This window comes from Manis pentadactyla, chromosome 1 (genome assembly GCF_030020395.1).
Source record: "Manis pentadactyla isolate mManPen7 chromosome 1, mManPen7.hap1, whole genome shotgun sequence".
Lineage (NCBI taxonomy): Eukaryota > Metazoa > Chordata > Mammalia > Pholidota > Manidae > Manis > Manis pentadactyla.
Genome location: NC_080019.1, coordinates 197,639,478 through 197,652,654, shown reverse-complemented (window position 1 = coordinate 197,652,654; position 13,177 = coordinate 197,639,478). Strand labels below are relative to the sequence as shown.

Sequence of the window (13,177 nt, the reverse complement as noted above, 5' to 3'; positions counted from 1 at the left end):
TACAAGAGACTCACTTCAAACCCAGACATATACAGACTAAAAGTGAAGGGATGGAAAAAGATATTTTGTGTAAATAATAGGGAGAAAAAAGCAGGAGTTGCACCAGACAAAATAGACTTCAAAAAAAGAAAGTAACACGAGACAAAGAAAGACATTACATAATGATAAAGGGGTCAGTCCAACAAGAGGATAGAGCCATTATAAATATCTATGCACAAAACACAGGAGCACCTACATATATGAAACAAATACTAAGAGAATTAAAGGGGGAAATAGAATACACTGCATTCATTTCAGGAGGCTTCAACACACCACTCACTCCAAAGGACAGATCAACCAAACAGAAAATAAGTAAGGAAACAGAGGCACTGGACAACACATTAGAACAGATGGACCTAACAGACATCTACAGAACACTCCACGCAAAAGCAGCGCAATACACATTCTTCTCAAGTGCACATGGAACATTTTCAAGAATAGATCATATACTAGGACACAAAAAGAGCCTCAGTAAATTCAGAAGGATTGAAATATGTCTCAGACCATAAAGGTATGAAAATAGAAATAAATTATGCAGAGAACACAAAAAAGCCCACAAACACATGGAGGCTTAACAATATGCTGCTAAATAATCAATGGATCAATGACCAAATGAAAACAGAGATCAAGCATTATATGGAGACAAATGACAGCAATAATTCAACACTGCAAAATCTGTGGGATGTAGCAAAGGCCATGCTAAGAGCGAATTATATTGCCAATCTACATCAGGAAAGAACAATCCCATATAGCAGTTTAAACTCACAATTAATAAAACTAAAAAAAGAAGAACAAATGAGGTCCAAAGTCAGTAGGAGGAGGGAAATAAAGATTAGAGCAGAAATAAATAAAATAGAGAAGATTAAAACAATAGAAAGAATCAATGAAAGCAGGAGCTGGTTCTTCGAGAAACTAAACAAAAGAAATAAACCCCTAGCCAGACTTATCAGAAAAAAAATAGTTAACACACATCAACAGAATCAGAAATGAGAAAGGAAAAACCACTACAGACACCACAGAAATACAAAGAATTATCAGAATACTATGAAAAATTGTATGCTAACTGGATAACCTAGAAGAAATGGACAACTTTCTAGAAAAATACAACCTCCCAAGGCTGACCCAGAAAGAAACAGAAAATCTAAACAGACCAATTAACAGCAATGAAATTGAATTTGTAATAAAAAAACTATCTAAGAACAAAACCCCTTTGCCAGATGGCTTCATCGTAAATTTTATCAAACATTTAGTGAAGACCTAATACCCATCCTCCTTAAAGTTTTCCAAAAAGTAGAAGAGAAGGGAATATTTCCAAACTCATTCAATGAGGCCAGAATCACTCTAATACCAAAACTAGGCAAACACATCACACACAAAAAATTACAGACCAATATCCCTGATGAACATAGACGCAAAAATACTCAACAAAATATTAGCAAACCGAATTCAAAAATGCATAAAAAAAATCATCCATCATGATCAAGTAGGATTTATTCCAGGGATTTAAGGATGGTACAATATTCGAAAAGCCATCAACATCATCCACCACATCAACAAAAAGGACAACAAAAACCACATGATCATCTCCATAGATACTGAAAAAGCATTTGACAAAATTCAACATCTATTCATGATAAAAACTCTCAACAAAATGGGTATAGAGGGCAAGTACCTCAACATAATAAAGGCCATATATGACAAACCCACGGCCAACATTATACTTAACAGCAAGAAGCTGAAAGCTTTTCCCTTAAGATCGGGAATAAGACAGGGATACCCACTCTCCCCACTTTTATTCAACATAGTTCTGGATGTTCTTGGCATGGCATTCAGACAACGCAAAGAAATGAAAGGCATCCAGATTGGTAAGGAAGAAGTTAAACTGTCCTCATTTGCAGATGACATGATATTGTACATAAGAAAACCCTAAGGAATCCACTCCAAAACTACTAGAATATCTGAATTCAGCAAAGTTGCAGGACACAAAATTAATATACAGAAATCTGTTGCATTCCTATACACTAACGATGAACTAGCAGAAAGAGAAATCAGAAAAACAATTCCATTCACAATTGCATCAAAAAGAATAAAATGCCTAGGAATAAATCTAACCAAGGAAGTGAAAGACCTGTACCCTGAAAACTACAAGACACTCTTAAGAGTAATTAAAGAGGACACTAATAAATGTTAATTCATGCCATGCTCTTGGGTAGGAAGAATTAATATTGTCAAAATGGCCATCCTGCCTAAAGCAACCTACAGATTCAATGCAATCCCTATTAAAATACCGACAGCATTTCTTCAATGAAATGGAACAAATAGTTCTAAAATTCATATGGAACCACAAAAGACCCCAAATAGCCAAAGCAATTCTGAGAAGGAAGAATAAAGCTGGGGGGATTATGCTCCCCGACTTCAAGCTCTACTACAAAGCCATAGTAATCAAGAAAATTTGGTACTGGCACAAAAACAGATCCATAGACCAATGGAATAGACTAGAGAGCCCAGATATAAACCCAAGCATATATGGTCAATTAATATACAATAAAGGAGCCATGGGCATATCATGGGGAAATGACAGCCTATTCATCAGCTGGTGTTGGCAAAACTGGACAGCTACATGTAAGAGAATAAAACCGGATCATTGTCTAACCCCACACACAAAAGTAAACTCAAAATGGATCAAAGATCTGAATGTAAGTCATGAAACCATAAAACTCTTAGAAGACAATACAGGCAAAAATCTCTTGAATATAAACATGAGCAACTTTTTCCTGAATGCATCTTCTTGGGCAAGGGAAACAAAATAAAAAATGAACAAATGGGATTACATCATGCTAAAAAGCTTCTGTAAAGCAAAGGACACCATCAGCAGAACAAAAAGTCATCCTACAGTATAGGAGAATGCATTTCTAAAGGACATACTTGACAAGGGGTTAACATCCAAAATACATAAGGAACTCACACGCCTCAGCACCCAAAAAGCAAATAACCCTATTAAAAAATGGGCAGAGGATATGAACAGACAATTCTCCAAAGAAGAAATTCAGATGGCCAACAGGCACATGAAAAGATGCTCCACATCACTAATTATCAAGGAAATGCACATTAAAACCACAATGAGCATAGACTTATAATGCAAGGCAAGCAGGATACGACAGGAGAGAAGGTGCATCTCAGGTTGGCTTCTTCAGGAAGCAGAAACTGAGTCAGAGTCAGGCTCAAAAACGATTCCTGGGAGTAAAACTTGTGAAGGGAAACAGCGAGATAAGGCAGGAGATGCTGTCAGAGCACAACATCGCTGTGGCCAACTCGCTGCATGCCCAGGGGTGGGGAATGGGGGGGGCGGTTTGCAGCTGATTCTTGAGGATAGCCCATGATGAACACAAGGTCCTGCCGGGTCACCTTGCTCAGCTCTGGCCAGGGGCTACCCAAGCACAGCATGACCTAGGTCTGAAAGTTGAATTCAGCAGGTGAAGCTGTCGGCAAACCTCCCTCCTCACAAGTGGGCAATGAGCTCTTTTTTTAAAGAATCACAGACCAGTCCCTCTAACAGACACAGACACACAGATCCTAAGCGAGGCCTTGGCACGTCAAGCCCAAACACTTAGGAATAAGTTAAGATATCACGGCCAAGGTGATGTATTCTAGGAGTGCAAGGATTGCTCACATCTGAAAATTAATTAGTGTAATTCATCAAATTGGTGGGGAAGGAGGAAAAACCATATGACCACCTTGACAGAGCAGAAAAAGCATTTAATAGAATTCAGTGTCAATCCACAATGAAAAACTTACAGCAAACTAGGAATAGAAGGGAATTTCCTTAATCTGACAAGGAATTTCAAGCAAAAAACTACAGCAAACATCATACTTCATACCAAAAGCTTTCCACCTAAGATGCAAAAGAGGGAGAAATGCCCACTGTCCAACATTACACTAGGGGTTCTAGCTGTGCAGTGTGGCAGGAAAAATAAATAAAAGGTTAAGTATTGGAAAGGCCAAAATAACACTATCACTGTTCACAGATAACACAATTTTGCACACAGGATATCCAAAAGATATATGGACAAACTACTAATTAATAAACAAAAAAGAAATAGTAAGTTAACAAGATCACTAGATACAGTCGGAATTTTAAAAATCAATTGCATTTCTATATACAAGCAATAAGTGAGTAGAAAAAAGATTTTTAATCATTCCATCACAATAGGAATGAATTTAATAAAAGATGCTCCAGACTTCTGTAACCAAAAGTATAAACATTAGTAATAGAAATTAATGAAATGGAAATATGCCACAGTCATGAATCAGAAGAGTCCATATAACTGTATAATAGTTCTCTTCCGACTGAACGGTCGAATCAAAGCAGTGCCAATCAACATCCCAGCAGGAATTTTTCTGGGAGTTGTTGACAGGTTGATCCTAAAGTTACCCGGAACTGCAAAGGGCCAAAACAGTCAAGGAAATCTCACGGAACGATCACAGAGCAGAAGGACTTACACACCGGACAACAGAGCCCATGAGACCACAGTGACCCAGGGAGTGTGGGCAGACAACAGGCCGATGACACAGAAGGGAGCCCGGAAACAGACAAGAGTGTCTTCCATCTGATGCATGACAGAGCGACCCAAAGTACCACCCCTGCAGTGATCAACAGCAGGCACACTTGGTGATGTTCCTCAGGAAAGCACCGCCAATCTCACACTGGACACCAAAGTGAAAAGCAGATGGGTCATAACACCTCAATGTGAAAAGCAAGCAAGTTTTTAGGAGAAAAGTTAAGAGATGTGGCAAAGACTTCCTTAACGGCAAAAAAGGCTCCATAATAAAGGAAAAAAATAGGTAAATTAGACTACATGGAGTTAAGGCTTCTCATTTATCTGAAGCCACGATTATGAAGTGCCAAAGGCAGTCCAGAGAGTGGGAGAGGACGTTTGCAGGACGCTTATCTAACAAACAACGTGCTTCTGAAACACGTAAAGGTAAGAAAGCATTAGCAACCAAACAGAAAAATGAGCCAAAGATTAGGATCCAAAGAGAGGATACGTAAACAGCCAATAAGCACGTGGAAAGCACCACTAGCCAAAACGGCAGCATAAGCTGACTGCGTAACACCCCCGAGAAAGAAAGGCTGCAGGAAATACAGACAGGCGCGGGCTGGAGAGAGCGCGGAGAGCAGGGCCGAGCCCAGGCTGCTGCGGCGAGAAAGCAGCAGACACCCGCGCACGGCCACGGGCCCCGAGACTGCACCGCGCCGCCACCCGCGACCGCTCACCGCGGGCCGCAGGAATGCTCACGACCGCGCTGCGCACAACAGCCCTGAGGTGGGAACAGCCCGGGGTCCGCCTCCCACAGCGTGAGTGGGTTCTGGCGCCTTCGCACAGCCGGACTACGTGGGTCAATAGGAAGAAACCCCCTGCAACTTCATGCATCACGGAGGAGCCACACAAAGGACCTGAGCAAAAGCAAGCAGAGGACGCTCTTCCTGGAAACACGCACCTCTAACGCGGCGGTCGCCGCGGCAGCCGCCTCGTGGGGGGCCGCGTGAGGGCTGGCAGGGACCCGGGGGGCCTCAGCAGTGCCGCGTGAGAGCTGGTCCCGGGAGTGTTCTCACCCTGCGAACGCGCCTCGAGCTCTATGCTTACGATGTGCGGTACATGATGACAATAATGTGGAACCAAAGGAAGCCAAATACAGAAAGCACAAACACAAAGTTAAAAGGAGACAAAACTAAAAGCCATTTTCAGAAATGCTGATATAGATGCAAACACTGGAAACCCACGCCATGGCGGGCGGGTCACCATCAGTCCATGGGCAGTGCCCTCTCGTGGGCGGAAGGGGCACAGGCCCAGCAGGGCACCTGCAGCGACGCAGTGCGCCCTTACGTCACAGTGGTCTTAGTCTCCTGGGAATGGTTTGTTCCATACTGCTCAGCAGGCTGCATTCTGTGCTGCACGACACATGCAATACATCACAGCTAAACCAGAGCCAGACACTTGCCGTAGGTGAGGATGTGGACGGCCTTCCCAGCGGTGTCCAGGGCAGTCACACAGGGGGCTTTTGGCTGCGTGGTGCCCCACCGCTGCAAGGCGGCCAGCAGCGACAGGGGCTCGGGGGCCTCGGCAGCCAGAGGCTCCCCATTCAGCACCACCATCTGGCTTCCTTCAGGCTTTGGCCGATTTGGGTCTGTCTGCCGAACTACAGGCAAAATTGAAATTTAAGAGTCAACATGTCATAGTACCATGAGCACATTCTGTTTTTAAGCATTCGTGTTTCATAATCTTTTTTAAAAATGCCAACTATAAAAGGTTAAGTAATTGCCTTAGATTTCTTTATCATTGTGACAGTCACAGACCAAGCGACCAGAGGCCGGTGGAGACTGGAAGATGCCAGCCCGGGCGACTGCAGCCCGCTGGACAACTGCAAGCACAGCAGCGGTGACGGCCAGGTTTCTGAGGGGTTCATGGCAACCCTGGCGACACTGCGGGCCAGACACAAGTGGATGAGGCTGAGCAGACTCATGCGTCTGTCTGGGCACTCCAACAACCATCACCGTGTTGAAAGAAAAAAATCAAGTGAAATCTATTATAGTTCAGTGAAATGTAACCAAAATTTGCCAAGTGTAAGAAAGACTGCCGGAAAGAGCATTCATTCCACTGAACTCCGAATTGGGAAGGCATTATCTGATCACAAAGGGGAAACAATGCCCTCAAAACCACATCTAAACCTGCAGGACGGGGGAGACACTGGAGCCAGGCCGTGGGAAGCGATTCGGGCAGGAGTGTGGGTGGAGCTGGGGTGGGCCGGCCACGTGCTCCTGGGCTAGCGCGACCTGGTCACGTGCTGGTATCTTGCACTGGCCTTTATTTCTGTTCCTTTTCTAAACGTTTGTAATTCTTTCTTTTCTTGGTGATTCTTTTAAAAAATAAATCTATATTCTTTCTTCTAATAAATATCTCATTCATAAGTAAGAGGCTAAAATTCTGAAAGGGGGCCAAAACTATGTTGAAAAATATACTGCCCTAAAACCATGGGAAGACAAGCTGCTGAGAGTTAAGGTTTAAATAGAAATTTAAATACTCTAAGAAATGACACCTTTGCAGCATTTTTTACGAAGTACACTAACCACTGGACCAGAGGCATAGAGAAATGCCGAGTCTCGTGACTACAAACAAACTTTCCACCTGTTCAAATGAAGCCAGCAGTCCTGCAGCACGGAATTCACCCTCACAGCAGCGACAGCAGCCAGAGGCAGAGAAAACACCACTTTACTGTGTGACGATGCCACAGCGCTGACCTGCGGACTTGCCCGTCTCCAGATGCAACAGCCACCCTGTCCAGGCCACCTCGAGGGGGACGGAAGAGAACGCTCACCTGCCAGCAACTCCTCAAAATCATCCATGAAGAACTCCCTCAGAGGAGGGCGCTTCGGTCTCTTCAGGGTGTTGAGAAGCTGCTGGATTCTGGAGGACACTCTGCTGCTCACGGGGACACCTGTCACGGAAGAGGGGCACTGAGGCCAGCACCCACCCCATGGAGAACAGGACATGGAAACAAAGACGTCTGGACCTGTGGATCCAACCAAGTGCTGGCCCCATCTGATAACCACTTTGGAACTTATTAATTCATTTAACAAATATTTCTGATGCCTTCCAGGAAGAAGATCATGTTCTATACTAGTGGTTTCCAAAGTGGTCCAAGGACCCCTGGGGTGCCTGAGACACTTTCATGAGGCTGGTGAGGTCCAAACTACGCCCATGGCCACAGGGAGACACCTTCCACTCTGCCTTAAGGGCACCCACAGCCCTCCAGAGGCCGCACGATGTGAAATGTCACAACAGACTGAATGGGGATGAGACACCAGAAGCAGATGCTTCTATCATACCAGCCATGAGAGAGACTGGCAGCAAGAGGGAACAAGCCCACTCTTCTCACAAAATTTTTGTTGCTCAACAAACTTTTTCATAAATATCTACTACTTATATTAAGATACAATGAGCTTATTATTTTTAAATGAATTGAAATATTTCTTTAAAATCTTTCATTTTAATTTTAATTCACGTGATAACACACACAACCAAAAGCTCTTTGGTGTCCTCAATAATGATTAAGAACCACTGTTCTGGGAGATGTACAGTCGGCAAAAGGACAGATGAGAGTTGGCTGGCAAAGAGCTCACCCTCTGCTGGGTGCAAACAAGCAAACATACGGGCGTATGGGAACAACCCAGAATACGTGACATGGCATGTGTGCTCTAAGCCAGACACCAGGGCGAGATGGCCGAGAGCATGGAAGCATGGCGGCAGAAGGGGCGGGCGCACAAAAGGCCCCTGGGGCCCAGACACCCCAAGGTGGGGGCACTCAGCTGGCCCCACGGTTGCCTCCCCTGGCCTCTTCCTTCCTCCACGACTGGGGCCAGTTTACAGTCAAGGACTGGATTTACCTGTCACATCCTGTTAGCCCCCTTCATCCTGGGATATTTGTCCTTTACCACAATGGCATTTTGCAGAGTACAGTTCTTTCCCTTCATTAAGTAGGACATACTTTATTTTGAGTTTGTGAGAGGTTTTCTCATGATTCATTTCAGGTACTGCATTCCTGGCTGAGCTGCTGCTACCTGAATGTCATGTCCACCCTCAAGGACATGCTGATTTTTATTGCCCAAAGTGCTATATGAACTCTCCACTACCTCACCACTGTTTTTTCTTGTGTGACTAGTAACCACATGTTAAGGAGACATGTCAGGACCACACAGATATCCTGATCAAGTCTCCTCCCCACAGTTAAAGGCCCTGGATCCTTCTTGCCAGAAGTATATTTTACTACAGTGGAAGAAAAATTATTTTCCACTCATTTAGCACTCCATTTAAATTTACCAGTTGACATTGAGCATTCTGCAATGCCATCTGTCTGTCTGTCTACTAATCGATCCTCAGGAAGAACTCATGGATTGCTAGTGTCTTGGTTATTAGATAGTGTTCTCTTAACTATCCTGCTGCACACCGATCCAGATTTGGCCAGTAGGATCCTGTGTGATTTGTGACATGTCCCCATCATTTTTCAAATACTGCCTTACCCTGTCATAGATGTTTTTCGAGTCATTTATGCTATCCCACCTTGGCCCATTTCTCCAAGAATTGCTGGTTTTTCTGTATAGAGAGGTCATTAGACACCATGATCTGGCCACTAGGCATGCTCACTGCTATGGCTGTATCTCTGCTTCTTGTAGCACGCACAGCTGGAGAGCTGCCCCATGTGCACATACACACACATATTCACGGTATACACACACTACATGTACAAGATACATGTGCACACAGTCAAGCAGTAACACACACATGTACATCTTAGAAATCATGAGTCCACACGAATGCCTCCAATTCCAATCTTCCCCACAGTGCTCTTTCTCGCCTTTTCCAGTTCATATTTGAGTGTCTCTTCTTCCACAGGGAGAACGCTGGCTCTCAACAAAACCAACACCTTTGGCTCAAAACTATCACATATGTAAAATAATCTCCAAATTGCTTCACCCATTCCACTACAAAAAACAAACCTACTAAAAAGAGTTCAGGATTTGTTTGCTATTCTTCCCACCCAACTGGGTCCAAGGCCAGGCTGCAGTCAAACACCGTGTCAGGACTTACCTATGGGGGCTCTCTCCCCAAGGCACCCTAAAGTGTGGCTGTGTGTTTCTTGGAAATACTACTGGGTTGTTTATTTCCATTTGCTTTCAGTTTTAGGGGATCACCCCCCTCCATTCTTTTGGTTTATGTTTTCAATGTGTAGAACATTAACAAATTTCTGAAAGTCCAAATTGTATAAAAAGATAAACTCAAAGAAAGGCCGGTCCCTCCCGAACTCCTCCCACCACCTGCCCCACCCCCAGGGACAGCCGACTTCACTGCTTTCGGGTTTACTCTTCTGGCATTTCCTTCTATAAAGGTCAGCAGCATGTGCATGGTTTGTTATTCTCTCTTGTTTCTCATACAAAAGGTGGCACAACAATTTAAAAAATGAGAAAGTGTATGCTTTCCCAACACCTGGAAACAAGAAAACTTACGTGCATTCTTACATTTCTAGTTGACAGTACTAGAAATCCTAGACACCACAATACAGCCAGAAAAATAAATGTTCCTGTAGATAAACAGTTTGGAAAGAAAAACTGCATTCACAGGCAATATGGTCACCATGTAGAAAATCTTAAGGAATCTACCCAAAAAGCTACTAGAACTATTATAAGGTCAACATACAAATATCAACTATATCTCTGTAGACTTTAGCAACAAACAGTTGGAAAAAATTTTAAATACCACTTAAAAAGCATCAAAAACATATACTTGGGGATAGTTCTAATAAAATACATGCAATACCTGTATACTGAAAGCTACAAAGCAGTGCTGAAAAATATTTTATAAGAGCTAAATAAATGGAGCAATATATTATATTTATTAATTGAAATATACAATATTATCAAGATGCCAATTTCTCCAGATTGATCTAGAGAATCAATGAACTGTCAGTGAATATGGCAGGAATTCTGGTAGACCTTAACAAACTGATTCTGAAATACACATTAAGGGGCAAAGGAGCTGGAATAGCCAAAGCAAATTCTTAAACAAAAAGCAGGATTAAAGACAAACTACACGACTTCAAGACTGATTATAAAGCATAGTCATGAGGACAGTGCGGCATTGGAATGAGGGGGATGAGGAGGGCAACAGGGCTGCATGCAGCCTTTTCTTGTGTGCGCTATGAATTTTCACTAAAGATGTCAAAGAAACTTAGCGGGGAAAGAATGGTCCTTACAGCAAACGATACCGAAACAACTGCTATCCATGTACAGAAAGTGAACTCGACTCACACTTTGCAGTAACATAAACTCAAAGTGAATCACACTCCTAAATGCAAAACCTAAAACTGTAAAATTCTAGGAGAAAATACATGAAGTCTTTATGACCTCAGGTTAGGAACACATATCTTAGATATGACAAAAAAGAAGGATCTGTAAAAGAAAAAACCGGTAAACTGGACTTCATCAAAATGTAAAACTTCTGCTCTTTGAAAGGCACTGTTAAGAGAATGAAAACAGAAGCCACAGACTGGGTGAAAATACAAATTACAACCTGATAAAGAACTTATACCCAGAATATATAAAGAACTCTCAAAACTTAATAAGAAAACAAATATCACATTAAAAAATAAGCCAAAGTTTTGATAGAATCTGGACAGGAGTACCGCCTTTTTGAATAAGCCCACCCACTGCCTCAGAGAGACCTAGGTTTCATCTTACTGAGGCTACAAGCCTTCTCCAGAGGACAAAAGCCAGGAAGCCACAAGCCCCGCTTTCCCCTGACCCCTCCCCTGGCCATAAAAAGCCTCTTAGCCTGTAAGAGACACCTTCTTTGTTCTGCTTGCCAAAACAGAGGGGTCCCTCTCAGGTTTAGCAATAAACCTGCTTAGACTGTTGAGTTCGCATCCCCTCTTTTCCTTTCAGATTTGAACTCTTCTAAAAAGATACACAGATGGCAAATAAGCACATGAAGAGATGCTCAACATCACCAGTCATTTTGGAGACGGAAATTAAAACTAATGAGATACCTCTACATACCTACTGGGAGGGTTAAAATTAAAAACCAACAGTACAACTGTCGCAAGGATGCAGAGAAACTGGAACTGTTATCACTGATGGTGGAAATGTGAAATGGCACAATCACTTTGAAAATTAGTTTGGCAATTTCTTAAACAGTTAAACATACACTTACTATATGATCTAGCCATTCTACTCCTAGGTACTGACCCAAAAGAAATGAACATATATCCGTACAAAGACTTGTATAAGAATATTCATCTGCAAGAGCCTCTGGAAACACCCAGAACACCCATCGAGAGGTGAACAGACAAACTGTGGTGTGCCCACAGAATGAAACACCACGCCACCCGTAGAAGGGATGACCTGCCCAATGCTTACGAGGACACAATTGAACCTCAAAATAATTATGCCAAGGGGCAGACGCCAGACAATAAAGAGTGAATGCTATATGATTCTATTTATATAAAATACTTGAAAATGCAAACTAACCTATAGTGTCAGGAAGTAAATCCGAGGTTGCCCGAGGGGTAGAGGAGCCAGAAGGGGCAGAAGGGAGGTACTGCCAAGCGGCGAAGGGAACTTTTAGGAGCGCTCATGTGCTCATTGCTGACTACAGGAATGATTTCGCCAGTGTTAACACAGTTTAAAACTTGTGATGTGTACACTTCACCATGTGCGGTTGATTACGTGTCAATTACACCTCAATAAAGCTCTTTAATTTTTTTAGATATATATATAAACAGTAATAAATCAAATTAAAAATTTACCTAGCCAATGGAAAGCCTGCCTCATGCTGACTCAGTATTTTCCTTTTGCATCTGAACAAGGAGCTGCAAGAACTTGATAAATTCGACCTGATGCTTAGGAGTATCAAAATACACACTGAAGTGTTAGATTTGAAGTCCTCAGGATCTTCCTACAATTTAGACAAACGACGCAGGAACCTGTTTCGGGAGGACACGGCACGCCCCGCCCACCTCTGGGCCTGCGCGTGCACCCCGGGGACGCCCTCCCGCCCCGCCCGCCACGGAGTCCCGGTGAGGAAGCCCGCACAGCGCCCCCTCTTCCTACTCTGCTGCAGGCCCAGCTTAAATCTGATCCTTTCCCACCCGATCTAAGGTCGGAAGCTTCCTTCCCCCCGCCCCGCCCCCGCTCACCTCGTCCCCCCTTGACCGACCCCGCAGGCGTCCCTGATTCTCTGTCCACACGGTGCCGCTGGTGGCGGGGATCCTGCACCGAACGGTGCCTGAGGGCGGGCTCAGGTCCGCGGATGCAGACACACCAAGGCAGAGCTCGCACCTGGGGGGACCCGAGCTCTGCGGCTCCGGGAAGGGAAGGGGAGGCGCGCCCCACACCCGCCGCCTCCCGAGGCCCGGGGTGACGCCGGGGGCAGGGCGCAGCTCCGCCTTTGAGAGACGATCCAGAGCGCCAGCGGCCGGTGCCCGAAAGAGCATCAAGTTGCTGCGTAGGCGCCCCCAGCCGAGGCCTTCGCTGGCTGAGCCCCAAGCCCGGACACCCCGGGGCCCTATGGGCCCCCAGCCCCCAGAC

General features: G+C 44.2%; 1 protein-coding gene across 11 annotated transcripts in view; it reads right to left on the bottom strand.

The window, feature by feature from the left end:
• DIP2A (disco interacting protein 2 homolog A) overlaps positions 1-13,177 on the bottom strand; it is a 117,196-nt gene that overhangs the window by 55,223 nt on the left and 48,796 nt on the right. For all 11 annotated transcript variants that reach the window (XR_008998831.1, XR_008998832.1, XM_057505629.1 and 8 more), the window contains 2 exons: positions 7,414-7,533; positions 6,040-6,237 (listed from right to left, as the gene is read on the bottom strand). Coding sequence is in view for 9 of the 11 variants with exons in the window: in XM_057505629.1 (XP_057361612.1) it covers positions 6,040-6,237; positions 7,414-7,533 (318 nt within the window). In the remaining 2 variants the exon portion in view is untranslated. The remainder of the gene's footprint in view (positions 1-6,039; positions 6,238-7,413; positions 7,534-13,177) is intronic.